Below are 27,998 nucleotides of genomic sequence, written 5' to 3' on the forward strand. Positions count from 1 at the left end.
GGAAGAGATAGAATTCTTACAGCTTATGTTCAGGGAAGACTTCATCTGCGACAGTTACTTGAGTAAAAGTCTGCATGGAAGGATTACAACGGAAGAGTTACATTTTGGGGAAGGGGTGCATCGCAAAGCTTTCCGAAGCAAAGTGTTGCAAGGTTTGGTGCCTCCGCTCAGCCCAGGTCACCCCTGTGTTCTGAAAGTGCACAATGCCATTGTGTATGGGACCAAGAATAACGACGAACTTGTGAAAAAGAATTACAAGTTGGCGCTACAGGTAAGTGCTTGCAGCAGCCCCTTGTAATTGAGACCACCAGGGCAGTGGTATCCATGGGGGGAGAAATCAAAACAGGCAAGACGGTGGTCACAGCATTGTGATAGGTGCTTCACCCCTTTGCACGTTGGTCACTGATATATGTACAAAGGAGCGGGGCTTCACTCGTGATGCTGTGACCACCATCTTGCCTGTTTTGACCCTCTCTGTGGACAGTGCTGCTCCAGGAACAAGCTGGTGTTCAAATATACATGAAACTGACTGACTCCTTTTTCAATGGGTTTTCTCGCATATAGGAATGTTATGTTCAGAACACAGCAAGAGAGTATGCCAAGATATATGCTGCCGAAACACAACCTCTGGAAGGCTTTGGAGAAGCACCTGAGTGAGTAGACTTTTACAGCTTCCTGGAAAAATGAATATAAGCGTTGCATGATGGATGTCACTTAGAAGTAGCTCTGTTGTTAGTAAGGAAGGACCCTGAAACTAACATGTGTCAGCTACTCTCTGCAAAGGATCTCTAGTTTACTCTTAAGCCGTTCTTTTGGGGAATTTATTGGTCAAAGTTGGGAAGATTTATATGTGCATGATTTTCTCCTCCCACCACCAGCAGCCTTGACTGGATGAATGGACTTTTTCTGCATTAGGTGGCATATACATGTTTGGAGGCTTCAGAAAAACTAGAAGGCCTTTAATTAACTTCCTGATCTTCCCAATTATTAAGCCCCACAATTTTAATCAAGTAATAGAATTTTTAAAACATTTGATAAGGAGGCTGGTCCAGAGACCCAGGTGCTCCAGATCCATCCATGATTCAAGGACTACTGCAGACCTGCCACTTGCTCTTAAGTGGAACAGAGTCTCATGTTTTTCTCTATCATTTCAAACTAAATTCAGGTTGAAATGAAAACATCATGTTATAGCCCAACCTAAGTTAAAGCCTTGTGTCCTCAAAAAGTTTAATGAGGAAAATGTAATTAGAGATTTTACTTTCCTGACAAAGCACGATTAAAATGTGTACATTTTCCTGTGTCGTGCCCTGAATAATTCAGTTATTTTACTATATTCCGTGAGCTTTGGTGTCCTTTTTTGCACCCTTTACTTAGTTACATTAGAGGGAGCAGCTGTCAACTGTTCTTCCAATCTGACTGATCTTTTATCGCAGAAACCATATGAGAAAAAGATGGCTTAAAGACAATCCAGTTGCAACTTTCTTTTTCCCTTAACATTTAGTAAACCTTGTCAAGTGGATTATCCCAGGCATGGAAAAAGTTTTATTCACAGCACTGGACATTCTTGAAGGTGTCTATGTTTAGCATAAAAATGCCCTACACGAAGCAGATGACCATCTATAGAAAGGGGAAGCGGGGAGTAGATCTGATTTCTGGGCAAAAAAAAAATATCCTTCCAACCTGTTAAAGAAGTATATGAATTAAGGACAGACAACAAAAATCCAAGTGTTAGAGAAGACATATTATGGTGATAGAGTCCATGGTTTGCACTGGAGTTTGCAAAAATGTTCAAAGGAGGTATTTCGTAGAGTTTATTAGCAGAAACAAATCACCTTTTTTTGGAACGATTAAAGCAGCTGTGTCCTTTGCAGGGCTTATAGAGGGCTGTCCCTGACTGCTTTGTAGGCTGTCCCTGACTGTCCATGTGTAGATACACAAATAATACTACTGCTGGGACTGCTAGCAGAGTGACGTGGCTGCACATGCACACTGACACACGCACTCCAATAGTCAGGGACAGGCTTTCAAGCAGCCACCTGTATTGTCCCCTGTAAAGAGGGTACTATAGAACAGTGTTTCTCAACCTTGGCAACTTTCATATATGTGGACTCCAATTCCCAGAATTCCCCAGCCAGCCTGCTGGCTGGGGAATTCTGGGAGTTGGAGTCCACACATTTTAGAACATTTTAATGGAAGTCCTGACCTCTAAAACCAGTTATGTTAAAATTAACTATGGTTCTTGATATTGACTGTGAAAGCATCAGCTCATCTTGAACTTTGTAAGGAAACACTGCAGTGAATGGCTGCTCCAGCACATTCAGATCTCTTACAAAGAACTTGCTGCTTCAGGATCACCACATACACAGATCAGTTTCACAAAATGGTGCTGGAATTCTTCTTGCCCATAGGTGACATTTGGAATAAGGCTGGCCTGTGGTTTCCATATGACTTGAGAGATTGCTTCTGATAAATCAGAATTCTTTGAAAATGGTGAAGTAGAAGAGTCCGACTTCATACACTGGCCACCCTTGTTAACAAGATTGCTGGGCTCCTGCTCCCATCGTTGCATGGGGGGAGAAGAAAGAGTTCGTTAGAAACTTGCAGAATATCTCTGGCTCTCAAAATTATTTGGGTGATTATAGTATCACGAAGCTGGAAGATACCATGTAGGCCACTGTGTCCAATTCCTTGTCCGTACAATTATGCCCGTGCCTTTCATCCGACTGCTCTTGTTTCATAAAGCACCATTAAAAAAAGAGAAACCTAGCGATGGGCAAACCTCCCCCATTCACTTTTGTCAGCATTCTCATTTTTTAGGCACAGGTTTGTTTCTTGGTCATTTGGGTCAAAAAAGGGCATTTCTCCATGTGTTTTCAGATGGCTGAAAATTCAGGCACATTCTCATACATATTTTCTTCCAATATGTACATTTTCAAGTAATTTTTCTTAATATAGGCCTTTTGGGATATGCATATTTTAAAAAGATGTACGCTCTTTCTATCAATTTTTCATGAGGCACACGGAAATCATATAAGGTGATGGGAGAGCTAAAGGATAATTGTGTTTCGATTTATATGTTAGTTCAATTGTTGCAAAATAGGCTGTTTTATTTTAAAATCTCAAGCATACTTTTTTTGTCTTTGATCCCTTGATAATCCAGCCTACTTCTATTCATTAAGTCTCTTTGCTCTGCGAGGCTGCTACCTCTTTGGCAGTTCTGGGGTTTTAAAAAAGTAGTTCAAACAAGGTGAAAATGCAGAACTAAGAATAGAATTGGTATATGGGGAATCATGAAGGAAAGCTGTGAGCAGATCATCAAAACACATTGTGCTGGAAATGGAAGTAATGATGGAATTGCCTTAGGAGTCTTATGTACATGTCACTCTATCTGTGAAGAATTTTCCATATGAATGCGCAACCTACAAGGGCTGGTGAAATTTGTTACTGTTGAAACAATTTTTACAGTGTTGGGTGCTTGATGTCCTAGGCATACCCAGTGCTATGACCTTTTTCTATTTTTCTCAGAACTGAATTATACCTCGTTTATGCACTGTGTTTTACAGATCCTATCAGTGAAATCTACAAAAAAAGAATTTTGCTTTGTCACATAGAAAATCATAAATTCTAGAAATAAAAATCAGAGCAATGAGGAATTCCTAACACCTGACTTTAATTTGGAAAAAAAAGATGAAGTAATTTAGAACTTTGTGATGGGGGGGATAAGGCATTTTGTAAGGAAATCCTATCCTAGTATCCTCCAAATGTTTTATATTGTAATTCCCATTGTCCCTGATCACTGGTCATGCTGGATGGGGCACACGAAATTAGGGAAGCATGTTTTCTCCATGAAAGCATTGATTATATCCCAAGCTCTAACTTAATAAGTCCTTAAAATATGTTTTCTAAAATTCTTCCTGAAACCATAAATTTTCAGTGTTTTTTTTTCCACTGGTTCTGCTTTCAGAATCATTCCTATTTTCCTTATTCATCGGCCCAAGAATAATATCCCTTATGCAACAGTGGAAGAAGAACTAATTGGAGAATTTGTGAAATACTCTGTTAGGGATGGGAAAGAAATAAATTTCATGAGAAGAGACTCGGAAGCTGGCCAGAAATGTTGCACGTTTCAGCACTGGGTGTATGAAAAAACCAGTGGCAGCTTGCTTGTAACAGATATGCAAGGTGAGAACCTTACCTGTTGGGCAGTGGTTAATGGTAAATGTAGTATTACGGCTAATATTTCCACAAACAGGCGCACAAAGAGACAGTGCATGTCTTGCTATACCCAGATTCTCAGCTGATGATTGCAGATCTTTATTTTCACAGAATAAATTCCACCTGCAAGATAATGAATACACTGTTGTAAATCCAGTTTTGTAAGTATTGTAATATTACCAAACTAATGAAGCCAACAGAAAGCAAATACACAAATGCAAGTAACCTCTAGAGATGCCCATAAATTTTGATTACTGCCTCACAAATTAATCATCTTTTATATCTTTTCTATCTTTTGTTTGACATTTGAACACCTTAAGGGGAACTCAAGATTCATAAAAAATTATTGCAAAGGCCTGATTCCCAATGGGCTGGCAAACAACAGATGGAACAGGCTTTTTCTTTTTAACCTATGTTTTCCCAAGCTGTGGAGAAAGGAAGTCGTGTTTTGCTAGAGCCATCAATGAAAAAGAAGGTTCTATGCCTGTTTTTTTTACAATCAGCTGAAAGAAATTAAGCAGTGTTAATATAAGACTTAGCTCAAGACTCATGAGTAATAACAACAACAATAATTTCTTCAACTTGTATGGCTGCCCATCTCACCTAAGTGACTCTAGGTGACTCACAACAATCAAACAAAGAAATTACAATTAGGAAGGAGCTCCAAAATCGCTACTGAATATTGTAATAAGATGTAAAGTGGAGAAGCCAAGGCGCTTCAATCATATCCAGCAGTTTGAATTGAATCTAAACTGCAACCTAGAGTAGATGATGGAGCAATGCACAACTAATGTCTCATGGATATCAGATGGGTAGGGAAGGGAGAGATCTTTCTCTATTTGCTAAAGTTATTAAAGTTATCCAATTGTCTTCTAAGATAGCTGGTGTACTATATATAGCAGCTATGGGATATCAGCTGATCCATGAGGTCATCAGTCCAAATTTTGCATCAGCCACAAAACCTCTAAGTCACCCTTCCCCGAACTGATGTCCTTCAGATATGTTGGACTACAGCTCCCACAATCCCTAAGTAGCACAGCCAATGTTGAGGTTGATTTTTTTTTCATAATTTTTATTAAAGATTTTAATTACAGTCGTAAAAACAAATACAAACCAAACTCAGAAAAAGAAATAGAAAGAAAAAAGTGCAAAGAAAGAAAAAGAAAAAGAAATAAAATACATAAAGAAGTGACTGCTTCTATAGATAGACTGTGTCCAAAAGATATTAAATCTGATGCAGAAATATTAGAACCAGAAGTATTGGATAATAAAAAAAAAAGTGTGGATTACAAGATAGAGAAGGCAGTTGAAGTGGAATTACAAATGACAAATTACTCACTTTCTGCTTTACATCCTAACCCTTCTTTGCAAGTTCACAAAGGTAAATATTTTATTTTGCCTGTCAAGTTGGCTGCTTTGCCTGCCTGACCCACTCCAGGACATGTTGAAATAACACTTCTGAATATTTCACAAGCTTCAGTCCTTGCTAGTATCAAAGTATGTGTTCTCTCTACCCTACACCATGTTCCCTTTTGACATCAAAAACTGCTCCCCTGCTACACTCATGAAGGTAGCTTTGTTTTGCTTGTAAAGAGGCCAAACCTGTGCCATGTGGATTTGGCAGGTATTCTGTACAAATCCATGCATAAACAATTCAGGATTTGGGAGGTATTTGGTTTGCAAGGCATGCTAACAAATCCCAGATGGTTTCTGAGGCATGTGGAAGGATGTTCATCTATCCGTATAATATTGGCCGACATTAAAAGACTGCTAAGAGGACTAGTGAGATAATGTATGGAAAGTAGAAAAACATGGATAAGTAGAAATACCGTTTTATTGTCTACATTAGTAAGTCAATAATTCTTACTTTGAAAAAAAAAACAATTTACTTTTACAGTTCTCCTTATCATAAGAAGCTTTTGCTAAAAGAATCATCTTTTGCTAATGTACAGTGTGACCCAGGTTCTGCAAGAAACCTTTCTTTTAATATAAATTTACTTGATCTGTTACATATATTTCATTTGTATGTGGCTTAAAAAAAGCTTCACTTGATACTACTGTAATACAGTGCTTCTCAAACTTGGCAGCTTTGAGACATGTGGACTTCAACTCCCAGAATTCCCATTCTTCCTTGAACAGAAAAATAGAAAACACCACAGGTTTACCACTTTTCCTGCCTGTAAAGGGAAAGTGGCAGAATTCTTGTCAATGTCATCCAAGTCTTTAACTGTTTCATCAGTGAACTCCTTAAAAAAATAGTTTTCAACTGTTCCACTGATAAACTTGTGGGAAAAAAGGGCCATGGAAGGCAGGGACAGGGAGTTCCTAATGGTCACTTAACAACCATTCGTTTAGTGATGGTTCAGACTTACAACAGTGCTGAAAAAACTGACTTACAGATAGTTCTCACACTTACGACTGTTGCAGCATCCCAGCAGTCATGTGATCACAATTTGGGCACTTGGCAACTGGTTCACATTTAGGACCATCGCAGCATCCTGCGGTCACGTGATTGCCATTTTTTACCTTCCTGGCCAGCTTCTGGGAAGCAAAATCAATGGGGAACTGCATGATTCACTTAACAACCACATGGTTCACTTAACACCCGTGGTGATTTGCTTAACAACCGTTGCCAAAAAGGTCATAAAATTGGGTTGGATTTGCTTAATGACCGATTTGCTTAGTAACCAAAATTCCAGTCCCAATTGTGGTAGCTAAGTGAGGACTACCTGTAGCCAAGTGGAATGGAGGCCTTGGTTACAATGAAAGGTAGCGCAGGGCCAAACTGGACAGCATCCCTTGAGCCAACACAAGTCAGAAAACATTAGTTTTGACATGTAGTAGAAAAAGATGGGTGGAGGCTGCTTTCTTGGTGCACTAGGTGTTGGTAGAAGATGCCATCCCACACTCTTTGCCCTTGAGAAATGGTTGGTGGCCTGTACCTGGGCAAGATGGTCATGCAGATCAGCCCATAGTAACCAAAGCTGTGATAACACCCCAGCCTTGCCAGGATGCAAGTGATGGAGTTTTGTCAAAATGTAGGGAAGTAGATACTATTGTAGTTTAACCAGGCTGAGAAGCATCCTTATGGTCATGAAGCTCACTTGGACTGCTCCAGTTTGTTAGTGCAACAAGGCTCTTTGGCTGATTTCCCTGGGATCCCATCCTGTGATCTGATCGAAATGGCCAATGGAGGCTGAAAATCTGATGGCTGTCATCACATTACCTTTTCATTTGCCCATCCAGGGCTTGATGTCTGCAAATAGAAAAGACCCAAAATAGAAACAGTCACCCTTCCTCAAGTTGTTGTTGTTTATTCATTTAGTCGCTTCCGACTCTTCATGACTTCATGGACCAGCCCACGCCAGAGCTTCCTGTCAGTCGTCAACACCCCCAGCTCCCCCAGGGACAGGTCCGTCACCTCTAGAATATCATCCATCCATCTTGCCCTCGGTCGGCCCCTCTTCCTTTTGCCTTCCACTTTCCCTAGCATCAGCATCTTCTCCAGGGTGTCCTGTCTTCTCATGATGTGGCCAAAGTATTTCAGTTTTGCCTTTAATATCATTCCCTCAAGTGAGCAGTCTGGCTTTATTTCCTGGAGGATGGACTGGTTTGATCTTCTTGCAGTCCAAGGCACTCTCAGCATTTTCCTCCAACACCACAGTTCAAAAGCATCTATCTTCCTTCACTCAGCCTTCCTTATGGTCCAGCTCTCACAGCCATACATTACTACAGGGAACACCATTGCTTTAACTATGCGGACCTTTGTTGTCAGTGTGATGTCTCTGCTCTTAACTATTTTGTCGAGATTTGTCATTGCTCTTCTCCCAAGGATTAAGCGTCTTCTGATTTCCTGACTGCAGTCAGCATGTGCAGTAATCTTCGCACCTAGAAATACAAAGTCTTTCGCTGCTTCTACATTTTCTCCCTCTATTTGCCAGTTATCAATCAAGCTGGTTGCCATAATCTTGGTTTTTTTGAGGTTTAGCTGCAAGCCAGCTTTTGCACTTTCTTCTTTCACCTTCACCATAAGGCTCCTCAGTTCCTCTTCGCTTTCAGCCATCAAAGTGGTATCATCTGCATATCTGAGATTGTTAATGTTTCTTCCAGAGATTTTAACTCCAGCCTTGGATTTCTCAAGCCCAGCATGTCACATGATGTGTTCTGCGTACAAGTTGAATAGGTAGGGTGAGAGTATACAGCCCTGCCGTACTCCTTTCCCAATCTTAAACCAGTCCGTTGTTCCGTGGTCTGTTCTTACTGTTGCTACTTGGTCGTTATACAGATTCTTCAGGAGGCATACGAGATGACTTGGTATCCCCATACCACTAAGAACTTGCCACAATTTGTTATGGTCCACACAGTCAAAGGCTTTAGAATAGTCAATCAAACAGAAATAGATGTTTTTCTGAAACTCCCTGGCTTTTTCCATTATACAGCAGATATTGGCAATTTGGTCCCTAGTTCCTCTGCCTTTTCTAAACCCAGCTTGTACATCTGGCAATTCTCGTTCCATGAATTGCTGAAGTCTACCTTGCAGGATCTTGAGCATTACCTGCCTGGCATGTGAAATGAGTGCCACTGTTGGATAGTTTGAACATTCTTTAGTGTTTCCCTTTTTTGGTATGGGGATATAAATTGATGTTTTCCAGTCTGATGGCAATTCTTGTGTTTTCCAAATTTGCTGGCATATAGCATGCGTTACCTTGACAGCATCATCTCGCAAGATTTTGAACAGTTCAGCTGGGATGCTGTCATCTCCTGCTGCCTTGTTATTAGCAATGCTTCTTAAGGCCCATTCAACCTCACTCTTCAGGATGTCTGGCTCTAGCTCACTGACCACACGATCAAAGCTATCCCCAATGTTGTTATCCTTCCTATACAGGTTTTCTGTATATTTTTGCCACCTTTTCTTGATCTCTTCTTCTTCTGTTAGGTCCTTGCCATCTTTGTTTTTGATCATGCCCATTTTGGCCTGGAATTTACCTCCAATGTTTCTAATTTTCTGGAAGAGGTCTCTTGTCCTTCCTATTCTATTGTCTTCTTCCACTTCCGCACATTGCTTGTTTAAAAATAATTCCTTATCTCTTCTGGCTAACCTCTGGAATTTTGCATTTAATTGGGCATATATCCCCCTATCACTGTTGCCTTTTGCTTTCCTTCTTTCTTGGGCTACTTCTAGTGTCTCAGCAGACAGCCATTTTGCCTTCTTGGTTTTCTCTTTCTTCGAGATGTATTTTGTTGCCGCCTCCTGAACAACGTTGAGAACATCTGTCCATAGTTCTTCCGGGACCCTGTCTACTAAGTAAATCTTAAATCTATTCTTCACCTCCACTGCATATTCCTTAGGAATATTAGTGAGCTCATATCTAGCTGATCTGTGGGTCTTCCCTAATCTCTTTAGTCTGATCCTAAATTGTGCAAGAAGAAGTTCGTGATCGGAACTACAGTCAGCTCCAGGTCTTGTTTTTACCGACTGTATAGATGTCCGCCACCTTTGGCTGCAAAGGATGTAGTCAGTCTGATTTCGGTGTTGTCCATCTGGTGAAGTCCATGTATAAAGCTGTCTCTTAGGTTGTTGGAAGAGAGTGTTTGTTATGCAGAGTGAATTGTCTTGGCAAAATTCTATCAGCCTATGGCCTGCTTTGTTTTGTTCTCCCAGGCCATACTTACCTGTAATTCCAGGTGTCATTTGACTGCCCACCTTAGCATTCCAGTCTCCTGTGATGAAAATAACATCACTTTTAGGCGTGTCGTCCAGTAGGTGCTGCAGATCCTCATAGAACTGCTCTACTTCAGCTTCTTCAGCATCTGTGGTTGGGGCGTATATTTGGATCACTGTGATGTTAGTTGGCTTGCCCTGAATTTGAATTGTGATCATTCTATCATTTTTTGGATTGTATCCGAGCACTGCTTTAGCCACTTTACTATTAATTATGAAAGGCTACTCCATTTCTTCTGTGGTCCTCTTGTCCACAGTAGTAGATCTGGTGGTCATTTGATGTGAAGTGGCCCATTCCAGTCCATTTCGGTTCACTGACACCCAAAATGTCTATCTTTAATCTTGACATCTCACCAATAACCACATCCAATTTGCCCTGGCTCATAGATCTTACGTTCCAGGTTCCAATGGTGTGTTGATCCTTAGAACATCAGATTCGCCGTTCACCACCAGCACCATCGGCCGCTAGCCATCGTTTCGGCTTTGAGCTAGCTGCGTCATCACATCTGGGGCTAGTTGGACTCATCCTCTGTTTCTCCCCAGTAGCATTTTGACCATCTTCCGACCTTGGGGTCTCATCTTCCGATGGTATACCGACATATCTCTGGTTGTACTGATCCATTTAGTTTTCACGGCAAGAATACTGGGGTGGGTTGCCATTACCTTCCCCAGGGATCGCGTTTAGTCTGACCTCTCTGTCATGACCTTCCCGTCTTGGGTGGCCCTTCACGGTTTAGCTCATGGCATCATTGAGGTGCTCAAGCTCCAGCACCACAACAAGATAACGATCCTTTGCTGAAGCCTTCCTCAAGATAGTTGGGTATTTCCTTTACGTGGACCCACTCATGTTTGTATCAACAATCAGAATATGATGCCTATTGGCAACGGAAAGGAATCAATTACTGCCTGCTGTGTCAAATATTTCACTCCCACACTGATACTATATTGAACTGATATAACAAACGCAGCAAGACATTCCTAGATTATGTCCCTGCTAGAAACAGATTGAAAACAGGGTCAAATAACATAATGTGTGCTTGTAATAGGCATGCAGTGTGTATTTCAGCTCACCTGTTATTCCACTGTCAACTCCTTGAAATAATGAGGGGATGTGGCCATGGTGAGTCTAGCTTTACTCATATTTTAACAGGAAAGAAAACAGTCCATGACCGAATCACACAGTTGCCCGATTCCGCTGGACAATTCTAATTAAGATCAATTGGAGATAAATTGCAACTAATTTCTAGGCTGCTAGTGACTACAGGTAGTCCTCACTTAACAACCATTCGTTTAGTGATGGTTCAGACTTACAATGGTGCTGAAAAAACTGACTTACAACTGGTTTTCACTCTTACGACCATTGCAGCGTCCCTGCAGTCACGTGATCATGATTTGGGTGCTTGGCAACCAGTTCACATTTATGACTGTTGCAGCATCCTGAGGTCATGTGATTGCCATTTTTGATCTTCCTGGCTGACTTCTGGCAAGCAAAATCAATGGGAAACCTCATGATTCGCTTAACAACCATGTGGTTTGCTTAATGCCCACGGTGATCTGCTTAACAACAGCCATAAAAAAGGTCATAAAATTGGGTCAGATTTGCTTAATGACTGCTTTTCTTAGCAACCAAAATTCTGGTCTCAATTGTGGTTGTTAAGTGAGGACTACATGTACTGCACAAAAAAAAATCAATGTTCTGTAATCCAAGAGGGGATGGAAGGCTTTTGGCTAGAGAATGTTGCTGGCTATATATTCAGATGTCATTTCCATGTTATGCAGTCAATATATTGAGGTGGGAGAGATACAGTATCCACCATTCCATGTGCTTTGGCTGTCCTTGGTTTAGGAGACCTGTGAATGAGTCTTCTGTTTACTCTGGCATCACATATCATGATGACAGAATCTATCAAGAGGTTTAAATGTTTCCAATGGTAGAGAAGATGTGCAGTTCAGGGTTGAGCTATTGGGTTCTTGGTGTTCTCTGAGCTTGGTTGTGTTCTTGCAGACATTCCTTGCAAACAAATCCACAGCACATCCTCTCCAGCAACCCATACCCAGAGAAGCAGGTAAAGAATTAGGGAAGAATCAGTGCCATGATCAAAGAATCATCAAGGAAAAAAAAACCCCACAGATCCCAACTGAGACTGGGAGGGTAAGCTAATCAACCAGTGAGCTGTCTCCCATGCACTGATGATGTTACCTAGCCTGGTAATCAAATATCTTCAGGAAAACAACCAAGCTCAAAGAATACCAAGAACCTAACAGGTTTAAATGTTTGGGCTGATTATTTATCAAAAATGAGGTCCTGCCCTTCCAAACAAAGCTTCCCTGGGGCAGCTTGCAAATAGCATACAATCCACCATGCTGCGATGCTATACATGCTTACATGGAAATAAGTCCATTTTAAGTTCTGTGAAGCTTACTTTGGGATAGATCCCTACAGTGGCAGTGGGCATCATTTAATATTCAGTTCAAGATGCTCCTTTACTAATTCACTCCTTAGCTATTGTGAAACAAGCAGTACAGACTTCTGTACCTTTAGGTGGGCTCTGGGACCAAACCTGCCCCACTGAGTTTTTCCTTCTGCTCGCCCATTTCTTGCTTCCCCCCCCTTGCCTCTCTTGTTTGCAGCATTTTCACACTTTCTGCCGTTTCTTCTGGTCTTCTAACTCAGTGGCTTATCTTCCTTTATGACATAGCAGTGGCCCACTTCTATGCTTTTGAAGTGTTAATTGATAACCACTTCAGCATTTACTTGTCCCAAGCTACTTTGAACACATATTGGAAAACTGGCATATGCATAAAAATGAAGGTAATAATAATAATAATAATAATAATAATAATGAAGGTAGTTATCATAAATGTGGGGCAACAGTAATAGTAGGCAAGTCAAGCTGCTGCTTAGATCCCAGAAGCGACAAAGGTTGGATGCCAGAGCTGTAGGGAGCGCCAGCACTGCATTGAAGCCAGGTTCAACAGCAGCTCCAGGAAGTAGGACCTTAAATAAGAGATGTTGAGTACTGTAGGTGAAATATGACAGTAGTCGTCAAACAAGCACAGATTCACTCTCAGGGTTATAAATAAGGGGACATTTGGTGCACAAATCATAAGGCACCTCCATAAAATCCAGGACAGGACATGTGGAGCAAGGAAGGTGTACATTGGTCTGCAAACCCATAACATATATGGCTCCTGATATTGCTTTTTCCCAAGTAACACATCCTTCATGCTTTTTTTTCCAACAAAGCACTAAACCGAGAGCAAAGGATGCTATTAAGAACAAAGCAAAATGAATTGCTTGCCCTGGAGGAATTAAATATTTGTGACAACTTATATATATATATATATAAATAAAGTGATGGATAACATTGGTGATCAGTAGCAAGACCACTAAAAATGACAGTGATGTATTAAATGTTTCTGTACCTGATCTCCTCTGTGGTAATGCTGGCTTGCTGTTTTGTTTTTTAGGTGTAGGAATGAAACTAACTGATGTTGGCATAGCAACGCTGGCCAAAGGGTGAGTGAAAAAAAGCCTATGTCTCACAGGCCTGCTTTGTGAGTTGGGCATCAGTCTTGTGATGGTGCAAACTTAGTAAGAAAGGTTAGCGCACAAAGCATCTATTTTATATCACAGCTCTTGAAAGCAAGTGAAATCTCAGCTTTTCCTATTAACTACCAGTTGATAAAATGTTAATGGAATGGACAGTGAAAGTTAAATCCTTTGGAAGGGGTGGTGATACACACATCACAGAGAGAGTGCATATTTGTCCTATAGATTCATGTCTCAGCTAATTGAAATGATAAGTAACTTAACAGGTATGCTTCCTAGGAAGACAATCAAAAAGAGAGCCAAAAGAGGTTTTCTTATTATGTTATTCAAGTTATAATCTTATTGAAAGATGCTTCAAAGCATATACAACTCAAGATCATATATATAATTTGAGGCCCAGTGCAGACACTGTAGGATTCATGCACAAACCCTTGGTCAGTTTCATAAGCTATAATGGGCTGAATTTACAAAACAGTCTAAGCCTAAACCCACCAAAACACTCTTTGAATTATTTGAAAATAAGTCAGTATCTTGCTGATCATCATATTATTGATTCCTTAAGTATTTAGCACTTGAGCAATTTAGATCTAAATTGTGGCTAGCCTTAATATCATTGCAGACCTGAACATGCACCATGGAGGGAGACAGAATAATTCCACAGTAAGATGTGGAGAAGTGCATTAAACATTCAGTTTAATCTTCATTTCTGAACTCTTAACTTATTATAAGTTCTCTTTCAGTGAATTTACAGAGTGAACACTGCTTTACATCTATATTGTTTAGATTTTTTAAAAAATAGTTGATAAATAACAATTGGATGAAAATTAGAATTTTGATGTAAATACAGGTATTTAAACAAGTTTGTTGATATATTTTGATAAAGAACCAGAAGTTTTCATAGGAAAATTTAACTGATTTTTTTCCCCTCTGATTGTAAAGATTGCTTTTCTGCACTACTTAACAATTTTATCAGCTATTTTATCAACTAGAGGCACAAAACTTTCACCAAGGTCTGTGGCTCTACTACACACTTCTGAAAGGTTGTTTAGATTCAGTAACAGCCTTACAAACTGTAATAAGAAAATAGGGAAGATATAAAGGACAAAACTAATTTTGGGACTTAAGAGGTAGGAATATTTTTTGAAACCATCTGTAATGGCAGTGAATATTGTCCTTCAAACAACTAGGAGGAAGAATCAAAGGATGTAGTAGGGAAGACATATGAAACTGATCACTGCTGGAAGGAAATACAATAATTCCTTGTGACTGCAATTTCAAATTGCCCCAAATACCTTATTATGCAAAGTAGCAAAAAATCCTGAGGGTAATTTGCAAGCAAAATCAGAGGTGGGTGGACAGCCTTTCTGAAGGCTGTGCTGAAATGCCATCCATCTGAACAGGCAAAACACTCTACTGGTATGAGATGTGCTTATTCCTATCTTGTTTATATTGCTTCTGCAGTCACCTGTTTTCATCCAGCCAGGATGAACAATGGCAAGGCCTAATAGATCTTATATACCTTGAGGTGGCTCTTGGATACTGTCAGAATAAGAGAAAATATTGCTTTGCTCCAGCTAAGGGTGACTTAAACCTCTTTCACTCTTGGGTGCAGATGAGGTAAAGGCAATGTCATGGGGACATGGCAAAATAGATGTTGCTAAGGCTAAGCACAAGTGGAAAAATGCCCTAAGGCACCTCAATTGGATGAGGATATCTGGGTAAGTGCATTAGTATTAGTAGTATTAGTAGTTCTGTTTAGTATCTAAGTGCAGTATAAGAGCCAGTTTTTCCCCCTAATAGCAATCATGTGAAATAAGTTGATTGAGAGAGAGAGAGACGCATCCAAAGTCATGCAGTGAACTTCCATGGTGGAGGGTAGAGAACCTCAGTCTCCCAGCTGTTAGTCTGATACCATCACCAAACTAGATCTTGGGCTGAGAGAAAAGAACTGGCCCCAAATCCCCAGGGAGCTTCTGTGGCTGAGCAGGGACTAAAATCTGGATCTCTCTTAGTCCATCACCTTAACCACAGCAGCAGTGACAAATCACCAGTGTTCCAGATAGAATTCAGAAAGCCACAATAAGAGGATGAAACAGATGACAACCGACCTGGCACCCACAGAATGTCATTTTTCATCATGGATATCTGGAACTGCCATGGGTCATTTCCACACTAGTGACTTACAAGTGTCTTTAGAGTACCATCCAGACATCAATGAAATGATATAAATCCTCAAGAGAGGCCTTAAACTATGCAGATCATACAATATTGCTTCAACGTATGCAACATAAGCAGTAGGCTTCTATACCAGGCAATTGTTGTACAGTATCGTTCCTCAACTTGGGGTTCTACACGCATGCTGGACTGCCATAATTTCTAGCCAGCAAAGCCAATGCCAGTGATGGTTGGTAATTATGGGATATGTAGTTCCATCCAGTGGAAGGCACAAGACTGGGAAAGGGTGCTATAAAGATACTTGCCTTGCCCCTCTTTTACCCACTTGTGTAGCTCTGGTCTATTCCTAGCCAAGGATCAGGATGCTGAAATATATTTGAGAAATATATAATATCTTACCATAACTCATTATTCACAGACAAACAGAAAGCATTATGAATAATGCATGAATATTTATTTTCCTTTCTCTGATGTTATATATTTCCAATGAACATACCATAAATGTTCTAGGGAATTACTCTAATTAATATTCTGCATATTGTTCCCAGCTGTAGCCAGAGGCCATTAATCTCTTCTTACTCCTCTTAATACTTAATACTTACTCCCATTAATACTCCTCTTAATACAGGAGTATTCTGGGAATATAGAAGGGGACTGTAGGAAAAAAAATTTCTGGTGGGTCATTTTTTTTCTCTCAGTAATAAAAAAAAATCCCTTCTCACCCCTATGGGTGGTATGTGTCTTCCTCAACCTGGGGTCCTCTACCAGAGGCCTGGGAGTTTGAGGGTTCTGTGCAGGATCTCAGCTGTTCCTAGCACTGCACTCGTCTGGACAGAGAGCTGTGATGTTGCTCCTGGGATCTGTTGGAGCTACTCTCTCAGCTTGGGAGTCACAGCCCCGAGTGCTCCCATCACCACTGGGACCCCTTTGGCCTTCACTTTCCACATCCTCTCTAGTTCCTCCTTCAGGCCCTGGTACTTCTTCAGCTTCTCATACTCCTTTCTGATGTTGCTGTCACTTGGCACCACTACATCTATCACCATGGCTGTCTTCTGGTCCTTGTCTACTACCATGATGTCTGGTTGATTGGCCAGTACCTGCCTGTCTGTCTGGATCTGGAAGACCCATAGGATCTTAGCCCTGTCATTCTCCACAATCTTCTGTGGAATCTCCCATCTGGACTTGGGAGGGTCTAGCCCATACATTGTGCAGATGTTCCTGTACACAATGCCAGCTACTTGGTTGTGCCGTTCAGGGTATGCTGTTCCTGCCTACATCTTACACCCTGCCACTATGTGTTGGACTGTCTCTGAAGCCTCTCTGCACAGTCTGTACCTTGGGTCCTGTCTAGTGTGGTCGACCCCTGTTTCTATGGATCTGGTGCTTAGTCAGGGCTGCAACTAGTGGGGGCAAGTGGGGCATGTGCCCTGGGTGCTTTGCTGGGGGGGCGGCAAAATGAGCTTTGGGGGGGCACCAAAATGAGCACTGGGGGGTGCCAAAATGGGCACGGAATCCATGTTTGCCCCAGGTGGCACAGACCCTAGTTGCAGGCCTGTGCTTAGTGCCTGTTCTTGTGCTATGATCAGTGCCTCAGTGCTGTCTTTTAGTCCAGCCCTTTCCAGCCACTGGTAGGATTTCCCAATATATATACATATATATATTCTCACTATAATACATTTACAAAATAAAAGGAAGGAAGAAAACAACAGCAGAATCTTCTTAATTACAACAGAAGAATTCACTCTGTCCTTTAAATAAGTTTGCGAAAGGGTTTGCTCATAATCTTGAGTCTTGCTTAACAGGAAAGAGCCTTGTTCTCTCTCTGGGGTAGCTATGAGGAATAAGCAAAAGCTTCTATGGCCACTTCCATTGTAGAATAATCCCTGGTTAACATAAAATTTGGGGCAGTCTTAGCTATAGTTTGTTGAAGCAAATTCTTAAACTTTGGGTGGATTGCCTTGTTTGAGTGAAACGGAGGTATGATAGGTTGCAGTTTATCAAGTCTGATGACACTACAAGCAGCAGTTAATCAAAAACGTGAGTGAAGAACCCTGCATTTCCCAGTCGGTTTGGGAAAGGAAATGCATGGGCCAGAGGACTCTTCCAGACAGGGGTGTATATCTATAACAATGGATCAAGCTACCACCCACACACATACACACATATTCTCATTCCATCACCAGATCCATCTGGTTGTGCCAGGTCTCAGTTCTTCTGGCTTCAGTCATGCAGTTTGGCCTGACTAGCACAGTCCAGGGACTACATTTAAATAAACTTCTCTTCAGTTGCCTGAATTAACCATCATGTGATTTGTCTCCGTCACCTTAGCATGTTATGCGAACAAAGCCATTGGAGTCTATTAGCCATGGTTTAGCTGGGGTACAAGCATTGGCATTATTTCAGCAAGAAGCAAGCTTTTAAACCTCTACTCTTGGGATTCCCTGAGGATCATCTACAAGCCATGAGAAAGGTCTGAAAAACTCTTCCCTCCTTATGAAGAAACCTGATTTCTGATGATAGCTGGGTGAAGTTCAGCTCCCTTCTCAAAACTAGAGGAAGGACTTTAGCTATTTTAGGTAGACTTCTTCAGTTCACAAAATCCATATTTAAAAGAGCATGTATGTGTGGGCCTTCATCCTAGTCAGCAAGTTCAAGGATGTCTCTGTTGAGAAATCAGAGTCTAACAGCCCCATAAAGTAGACTGGACTAAGAAAACAATGCCAGATAGGTCAGGACTATCTTTACTGTAACAGTGATAGTAACAGAATCTTGCAAGTCTGAATGTGCTTCCCCCCTTCCACTTTATCTTAGTTTCTTGGAACAGGCTCAAACTCTGCTTGTCTGATTGTTGCCTTGGTAGTGGCTCTTCCTCCTGTCCTACAAGGCCAATCCCTATGCCCTCTGCAGGGGCCCCATGATAACCCTTCACATTCCCAGAAGCAATTGCTGTCCATTGTTATGAAGAAAGGTGTGCTTGGAGCAGGTCCCCCTTAACAGTTCATTGACTGTCTCCATGTACTGACTGCCAGCTGGTATTTCTTGTTGGTAATTGTCGAATACAATTATTTTTATGCCATTTATGTATATAAGTAGGGGTGGTTAGCACCCTAAAGACACTCCCTGGAAATTTAATTAATTAATTAATTAATTAATTAATTAATAGCCTATTAAAATTAATAACCTGGGGGTGGTTAGCACTCTAAAGACACTCCCTGGAAATTAAATTTATAACTACCCCTTGGAACATATTATTTATTAAGAAGATTGTTTTTATTTTATTGTTTTATTTTATTTTTATTGTTTTATTGTATTTTAACTAATATTTTATTCCTACTGTATGTAAACCACCCAGAGTCACTCTCTGAGTGAAATGGGCAGTGAATAAGTTTGATAAATAAATAGATAAAATTTCCTTTTCTCCTGGGTCAACATATATAGACTGATGCAATTCTTTTGCTGGTGTAAAAGTGATAAATCTGCTCCAGTTTCATTGGTTTAAATATAGATTTAGTCTATTAAGCCTGTTATATGTGGTTGCTCTTCCAATTGCTCTGAGGATTGGTATAGTTTATTTGAATGTTTGTAATATAAATGGAAATGCCTCATTCAAATTTTAGCTTTTGAGCTGAAATGGAATTAATAGAAAAGTGTTTCCCAACTTCCTGATCTATGGACTTCAGCTCCCAGAATTCCATAGCATGGCCATTGCTGAGGATCCTGGGAGTTAAAGTCCATACAATTGGAAATGTTTAAGGTTGCTAAACAGTGAATTAGAGCATCCTTTCTCTTTACAGCAGGAAAAGATTAACAGCATGCTATATAGAAGTTTCCTTCCATTCAGCAGGGGGCATACTTTCTCCCCTTTTCAACAAATAGTAGTATTCATCTTCTGAAACACTCAGCGCCAATGTTGGGAAATCAACTTTGGTTAACCAAATATCTAATGAAGCTCACTCTGCAAAGTCCAAACAGATAGATTCTTGCACCGGCCAACTGAACACAGGCCAGATGTGAAAGTATACAGGAAATAGGTCACTTCCAAACAGCCCATGTAGATCACTGGATCTAAGTCACTGCTCAGTGCAGAAATCTAAATGGAAGCCCCTTGACTGATGGATGTCCAACACATCAAGTGAAGGGAAGCCTACCATCTCTCCACAGAATTGGTTCCAATATTGAATTATTACTGTTTGGAAGGTTTTTTTTAATATTCATTGAGAATCTGCTTTCCTGTAATTTAAGATGATTATTCTTTATCTTGTGTTCTGGAATGAGTCTTCTAATGTTAGCTGTGACATCCTTTTATTTATTTATTTTTCAAATTTCTGTTACCCCCCATCTCCCCCAAAAGGGGGACTCTGGGCGGTTTACAGTAAAATCAACAATTAAAACCATAAAAATATAAATTACAGTATAAAGAAACCAATAAATAAGAATAAAATAGATACAAAATCCAAGGGGCGAAGATCTTATTCGTTAGGGAGAGATCTATGGTGCCAGCCACCCCCAAGAAGAACTGTTGCCTCTCCCACCCCAGGTGAGGCAGCAGAACCAGATCTTCAAGTTCTTCCGGAAGGCCAGGAGCGAGGGGGCCTGCCTCACCTCCGGGGGCAGAATATTTTTTTATCCAATACTTTTGGATATATGGGCAATGCTATCATATCCCCACTCAGCTTTCTTTTCGCAAGGCTTGAGATACCGAGTGTAATGGTTGCCTATTCTAAAACACTATCAGACTCATGAGCAGGAATTCAAAGATATCTGATTTATTAAAGAATAGTGTGCAGGATCACAGAGAAAGCTGAGAATGATAAAAGCACGCCAAATGCAAACTAAAAACCCTCGGTGTAAATGAAATCCCTCCCCCTGTAGAATCTTCCCAAGTTCACAATCCCAGGTGCTCCTAACAGTTTCTGATGGTCTGCGGGAAAAGGCCTTGAACAGAGAACATAACCCAAACACATTCCATTGTAATGAACACAGATACAGAGCTTGGTACAAGGTTTCACAGCAGCTCCCTCCCAAACAGAAACGCGCGTCAGCGCCATGGCATGTGAAACGTTACGATGTATCAACTACATTGAAACAGTGAACATGACACCGAGTCTCCTTGTCTTCTCCTCATTGGAGTTTCTAGTCCCCTTATCATCCTCATTGTCCTGCTTTGCATTTGTTCCAGTTTCTAGGAGTCCTTCTTAAAGTCTGGATACAGAGGTTGAGGTAGCGTCTGACCAGTCTGGAATAAAGTAGTGGTATTACAATGTGTTATTTGGAAACTATTCTTCTGTGGATACAACCATACATACATCCAGGCATATCCATTGTCCTAGTCCCTTTTGTGTTAAACAACTGTATGTACAAGAGAGCCAGTTTGGTGTAGTGGTTAAGGCATCAGGCTAGAAACTGGGAGACTATGAATTCTAGTCCTGCCTTGGGCACTAAGCCAGCTGGCGACCTTGAGCCAGTCCCTCTCGCTCAGCCCTAGGAAGGAGGCAATAGCAAACCACTTCTGAAAAACCTTGCCAAGAAAACTGCAGGGACTAGTCCAGGCAGTCACCAGGAGTCAACACTGACTTGAAGGCAAAAAAAAACCCTGTATGTACAGCACTGAGGAGTAAGAAATAGTAAAGACCACCACCACAATTTATTATACTTCTTCATCCTTGCAAACCATCCTTGCTTCAACCATCTCCATAGATGACCAACCACTTCATACACTGCCTTTTGTTCTTTAAATTTCTCACCTCTCTCTTTTCCAAAATTTCATCAACTCTTCCTTTCTTCCCCTTAATCTCAAACCCCTTCATTCTCTCCAAACCACCTCAACCTACTTCTTTTATATTGGTCAGTCATTTTGGTATTCAGTTCACATTCATTCATCTATTCATTCTTGGCCTTATATCTTCCTGTTTTACTACACATACTTCAAAAATATCTCATTCCTACTGTACTCTTGACATACCCAACTCATGCTTCCCTTAAAAAGGTGAGCAGAAACACACTTTTGGGGCAAATGCTCATTCCTCACAACTGCTGTTAGTATGTGTTGCCAGCCTTAGTGGTACCCATGCCAGATGCAGTAATTGCTGCTAATGACATGAACAGGGCCAGCCAGTTTTAGTACATTACGGTCAGTAGTGTAAGCAAATTTCAATTCTATCCAAAGTGGGCTTATGCTGTTGACTGAAACCTAGGATCTCTGTTCAAGAAACTACCTTGCAAGCCAATTCACTGTTGCCTGCATTCCACCAGCTAGGAGCTATATGCCCACAACAGGATGCAGCCTAAACCCACCCTTGCCTTTTTAGCAGCCTCATCACATAGCTGACTCCCGTTCAGGTAATGCTTGGCTACATTCCAGGGCCTTTTCAGAGATACCCTTATCTACCAAGCCAGGGTAAATATTTTTCTCTTTTTCTTAAGTGAAAAACTTAGCATGTGTTTTGGTTAGATTTCATTCTGTTGTTTTCAGCTCATTTCTTTCAGCTCATACCAAGGTTATTTTGAATTTTGTTTCATTTGATAAACATTCCCTGCATGGTCTAGGCTTGTAATGACAGTAAGAATGTCATTGTTTACCTTATGTATGTGGGAGTGCAAGAAATCTGCAGAGTGTACAGATGTTTGAGGAACATTAGGCTATGTATAACCCATTGCAATCTTGAGCAGGCATTACGTGTTTCCTCCCAGTCTGGCGTGTGAATATTTTTAATTAGTCTTTCATTAGGTGGAATGATTGATATTCAGAAGCAATGCAACTTGAAACTTTTTATTGCTTTTTTCATGTTAAAATCTTGAAAGACTGGTGCCAGGTTGCAGAGGCATGCTTGTGTACTTTCAAATGCTTCACTGCTGTCACACACACACACACACACCCATGGAGAATTGCCTTCAGCAGAGATTGTTCGAAATGACAGGAGTCTTCTTAACAGGAGAGTTGTCTTGGAAGAAGCTGTTAGCATTTTTATTAAAACAAGGCAAGGCAGGCAGAACTGAAAAAAAAAAGTTTCTTGCAGCTGTTAACATCACACCATATTTGTAGCTTTTGTTTTCCTCTTATTTCTGTATGGCATCATCTGCTTTTGTCAGAGTGTTGTGAATGTCTCTGACAGAAGAGAGATGGAGAGAAAAAGATGAAATACTAAAGGGAAAAGTACAGGTAGTCCTCGCTTAACAACCATTCATTTAGTGATGGTTCAGACTTATGACAGTGCTGGAAAAACCCGACTTACAACTGGTCCTCACACTTACAACTGTTGCAGAGTCCCTGCGCTCGTATGATCATGATTTGGGTTCTTGGCAACTGGTTCACATTTATGACCATCACAGTGTCCCATGGTCATGTGATCCCCATTTTTTTACCTTCCCGGTTGACTTCTGGCAAGCAAAATCAATGGGGAACTGCATGATTTGCTTAATGACCACATGGTTCGCTTAATGACTGCAGTGATTTGCTTAACGACTGCAACAAAAAGGTCATAAAATCAGATCAGATTCACTTAATGACTGCTTTATTTAGCAACTGAAATTCTGGTCCCAATTGTGGTCATTAAACAAGGACTACCTGTAAATGCAATAATGACATTTCAAGGGTAGTGGAAATGGTTTCCTACCATTGTCTCCTTTCCAAACAATTGTACAATGTTTTCCCCCCATTCCTGGAGTGTGTATGAAAAAGGAAAAGAAAAGCAAATAGAAAAAGATTTCCTATTTTCAGCGTGATTTAGCTTTAGCTAGGAAAAACATGAGCTGCCATACTTCCTCTTCACAAACCCTCGATGGGCTTTGCAACAATTACCAAAATGCTTGTATAAAGGCTTCTTTTGGAGAAGGGAAATGGTTGAATGAAAGATTAACCCAGTTAAAAATGATATGCTGTTGTTAGTTATAAGTAAGCTGCTTGGTGTGCCTTGGCGGAACAATACTTAACTCTGGAATTTTACACCAATACAGAGAAAAGATACTTCCAGAAGATAGATGTTGCATTGTAAAGACTGGCATATTTTCAATATAGACATTTTTATGAATTGCAGATCAGCTTGAAACAATAAGCATATATACACCCATCCATGGAAGGAAGAGAAATTTGAGTAGTGAGATAAGAAGGAAATGAAAAGTAGACTTTATTACAACCCTACACATACATACACATAAAAAGGCCCACCTTATTAGCAGTGATTGGTTTTTCATTTTGTAACCAGATTTTAGTCACATCATCATTTACTACAGGTAGTCCTCACTTAACAACCACAATTGAGACCAAAATTTCAGTTGCTCAGCAAAGCGCTCATTAATCAAATCTAACCTGATTTTACGATCTTTTCTGTGGTGGTTGTTAAGCAAATCACCATGGGCATTAAGTAAACCATTTGGTCGTTAAGTGAATCACGTGGCTCCCCATATACTTTGCTTGCCAGAAGCCAGCCGGGAAGGTTGAAAATGGTGATCACGTGACTACGGGATGCTGTGACTGTCATAAATGTGAACTGGTTGCCAAGTGCCCAAATCATGTGCACATGACTGTGGGGATGCTGCAATGGTCATAAGTGTGAAAAATGGTTGTAAGTCAGTTTTTTCAGCACTGTTGTAAGTCTGAACCATCGCTAAATGAATGGTGGTTAAGTGAGGACTACCTGTATAGATGATGATAAAACAGGAAACAAGTGCCTTTGGTTAATCACTTTGTATTTTGTTCAATATATTGCTGAATTTTTCTTTTATTCTGGCATCAACAGAGGACAGCATTTATCGTACCTACACTGACAAAACACCATTTTCCTGAGGATAAAGTTGGTGACATTCAGTTTAACTAGGGTGATACCAGCAGGGGCTATATGGGTGGATACAGAGAACACACATTTTTCTCATAGCTGTTTAGGAGGATTAAGCATTTTAGTGGAATTTATATAAAAAAAAAAAAATGAAGCCAGAGGATTTAAATTTACTTCTTCTTCCCTCTCCTTTTGCAGGTACAAAGGCTTCAAAGGTAATTGTTCCATCTCGTTTATCGATCAGTTTAAGGTTCTCCATCAGTGCAACAAATATTGTGAGATGTTGGGACTGAAACCCCTTCAAAGTAGTGGTCTGAAACAGAAGAAGCCTGCAGTCTCCAGAATCAAGGCACAATCAAATTCAAGTATTGCAAAAAAAAGGTTTGTCAATCCACAGGCTGCCAAGAAAACATAGGATCATCATTTTTTCCCCCCAAAGAAATATTTAAGACTTTTATCTTTGTAGCAGGACATCTTTGGAACTATATATTGATTTTGTTGTTGTTTTCTGGATTGCAACGTGCCAGCAATGGCCCTTCTTCCAAGCAAACTTTGTAGCTGTAATCAGGCATGTGTGTGGATTACATAAATAGACCAGAGACGGTTTACATCACCTCTCTTTTGGTGGTGGCGCCAAACTTGGGAAAATTTGGATTTAATGGATTCCTTCCATGTAAGTCAGCTGCTACGAAACCACAGAAATATATGTAGGCTGTTTCCAAACACTTGCAATGAATATATTCCACATTTTTCTTCTTGTGGATTTGCTGCATCTTCACTCTAAAAACAGCTACTACTTTTTCTCAGTGTTTCTGGATATTTGCCCCACTGATTAACCTTTTTTAAAAATGGCATAAACAAGAGAAGAGGAATATAACTCTGGAGTTTACATGCATTTTGTTTATTGTGCACTACTGTATTTGGAATTGAGAGCTGTGTCAAATATGTGATAACTGTATTTACAAAACCCAGAGTGGTAATCTTCAGGTGATCTGAAAGCTGCATGGAACTTACGACCACAACAATGTTATTTCATAGAATCCTAGAGTTGGCAGTGACCTCAGATGGCAGCTAGTGTAAACCTCTGCTCAGTGCAGGATCTGTCATTTGTAACCTCATATCCCTAATTTTCCCTGATACAAGTCCTGGGGCCTACAGATACTGCCACTGACTTTAGTGTAGCATAGTAAGTCTTAGTAGATCCAGACACTCAGTGCTTCCTGGCAAGTGTGTAAATGAGAAAAAGAGACGAGGAACAACAGATGTAGAAACAGCTGCACAGAAGAAGGTATGGAGTCCTTGGTGCTCTCTGAGGTTGGTTGGTTGCTTGCAGATGTTTCAGAAGAAGGTATGTCTGCATATAGTATGTGACACAGAGTTTGCAATATGACTGAGATATGGTAACTAGAGATCCCATCAGATCCAATGGAAGTTCCATTCAATCTGGTATCCTGTTTTGTACCATAAACCAGAAGCTTCTAAGATGCTGACAAGCAACATATGAAAGCAATCACCTCCCTGCCTTGCTAAACATGCTGTTAAACATGGAGTTTCCATCAATATATTTCAGGAAGAGAAGGAAATTCTAAGTTCAAAGCAAATCATGTATCATTATGCCAACATACGTACATCAGTGTAGAAATCTGGCATCATGTTGTCTCTTTGCAGTTTGTAATGCATAGATCTCAAAAGAGACTAAATCATTTTATTACACCAGTTAGATATATCTTAGATCTCAATCATCTCTGGTTTTCTTTCCTACTCGTTTGCACAGTTGATACTTCTTACTGTTATACTCATGTTCCCAATTAAATTCTTTCCTCCAATTAATTATGATGACTTCACTTTACATGATGCAGGACTGTACCAGTCTTTTCTGCATAATGGCTTTTAATTCATTGTCAGTCATTCTGATATTTAAAGCAGTTGCTTCTGGCAAAGGAAATGTTAACCTTGAAAGCATTCAGTCATTGTATTGACTACAGCTTCATAGAAGTATTAAGTAAGACATAGTAAAATATTTCATTATTTGTATCTAGAGTAATAACCCTATATTGATTACAAACTGCTATAAACAATTATTGTTGGAGTGTACTAAATCAGCTATTCAGTAGTATAGAGATGCACAGAATAAGAAACAGATGTTTGCAGTACATGAATGTCAGTGGAAAGCTATTTGGACATCTATATGTCACATTTCTGCAGGTTTAAAATTATAATTATTTCAACACTAAAGACATATGTATGTGTTCCAGACAAAATGGAGCACCGCCCCTAGAGTCGGACACGACTGGACTTTACGTCAAGGGAAACCTTTACCTTTACCTTATATGTTCCAGGGGGACGCGGTGGCGCTGCGGGTTAAACCACTGAGCTGCCGATCGGAAGGTCGGCGGTTCGAAACCGTGTGGCGGGGTGAGCTCCCGTTGCTAGTCCCAGCTCCTGCTCACCTAGCAGTTCGAAAACATGCAAATGTGAGTAGATCAATAGGTACCGCTTCGGTGGGAAGGTAACAGCATTCCGTGTCGTCATGCTGGCCACATGACCCGGAAGTGTCTACGGACAACGCCGGCTCCAAGGCTTAGAAACGGAGATGAGCACCGCCCCCTAGAGTCGGACACGACTGGACTTTACGTCAAGGGAAACCTTTACCTTTACCTTATGTGTTCCAGACAAAATGGATGAGTTCAACTAATTGTTGAATATGATGGTGCTCCAAAAGCGACATTGATTCATATGATGTGGTCTTGTGCTATCTGCAGCACATTTTAATTTTATACTGGATGGCTGATTTGTTTTTGTAGATATTCACACTCTTTTGAATTAACAGGAGGACAACAACAATGGACATTGTATGTTTTGATGAACACAGAAAGATTGATACTAGAGAACTAGAAAAATGTCAATTCTCCATAATTATACAATGGCTCAATGTTTTTCAGTCTCAACAGCTTTAAATGTGTGGACTTCACTCTGTCTGGGGAATTCTGGGAGTTAAAGTCCTCACATCTTAATGTTGCTGAGACTGAAAAACACTGCAAGGGCCCAGGGCATCTTAAAATAGTTAGGAGGGCATCCATGACTGGGCAATTGAAACCCTCCCTTTTTTTACATGCAGCACACACAAAAAAGGGGCAGGACTTCAACTAGAAAGGCTGGGCTGCCATCTTAATTCTTTTGATTCCCTCCCATGGTTGCCCCAGCAATGGCCTGAAGAATTCCCTTCTGTTTCTATACTGAACGAATACTTTGTGACCAGCAGTCTGATTGGAAGACTTTTTAGAAATTTGGACTGCATTTACTAAGTTGTATGTTTAATTACCCATTTATTTTTCTATTGTTAAGAAAAAAATATTTAAATGTTGATAATGTCATTATACAGCAATACAAAGTATATATATATGTAAGACTAGATTTTATTAATATATGACAGATGTTTGTTTTTGTGGGCTTTTTCCTCCTTTTCTTTCTTTCTTTATCTAAGTAAGTCACAGTATATACTGAGTCTAAGGACAGTAAATATGAGTGATTTGAAAGATTAATAATTCACTAGTTGGGGCAC

The 27,998-nt window shown here is 40.4% G+C and overlaps 1 protein-coding gene across 2 annotated transcripts; it reads left to right on the forward strand.

Annotated features, from left to right (window-relative positions):
- LOC134491798 (alpha-protein kinase 2-like) lies at nt 1–27,861 on the forward strand. 2 transcript variants are annotated; one of them, XR_010067362.1, is made up of 6 exons: nt 1–271; nt 565–653; nt 3,965–4,182; nt 13,409–13,457; nt 24,635–25,724; nt 27,555–27,861. XR_010067362.1 is itself a non-coding variant. In XM_063295782.1 (5 exons), the coding sequence occupies exons 1-5, from the start codon at nt 26–28 to the stop codon at nt 24,849–24,851; spliced, it is 819 nt and encodes a 272-aa protein (XP_063151852.1). In that variant the 5' UTR covers nt 1–25; the 3' UTR covers nt 24,852–26,760. The 2 variants fall into 2 exon arrangements, 1 of the variants encoding a protein (XP_063151852.1); XM_063295782.1 differs by lacking the exon at nt 27,555–27,861 and having other exon boundaries at nt 24,635–26,760.
- The last annotated feature ends 137 nt before the right edge of the window (nt 27,862–27,998 follow it).

Source organism: Candoia aspera, chromosome 2 (assembly GCF_035149785.1).
Source record: "Candoia aspera isolate rCanAsp1 chromosome 2, rCanAsp1.hap2, whole genome shotgun sequence".
NCBI lineage: Eukaryota > Metazoa > Chordata > Lepidosauria > Squamata > Boidae > Candoia > Candoia aspera.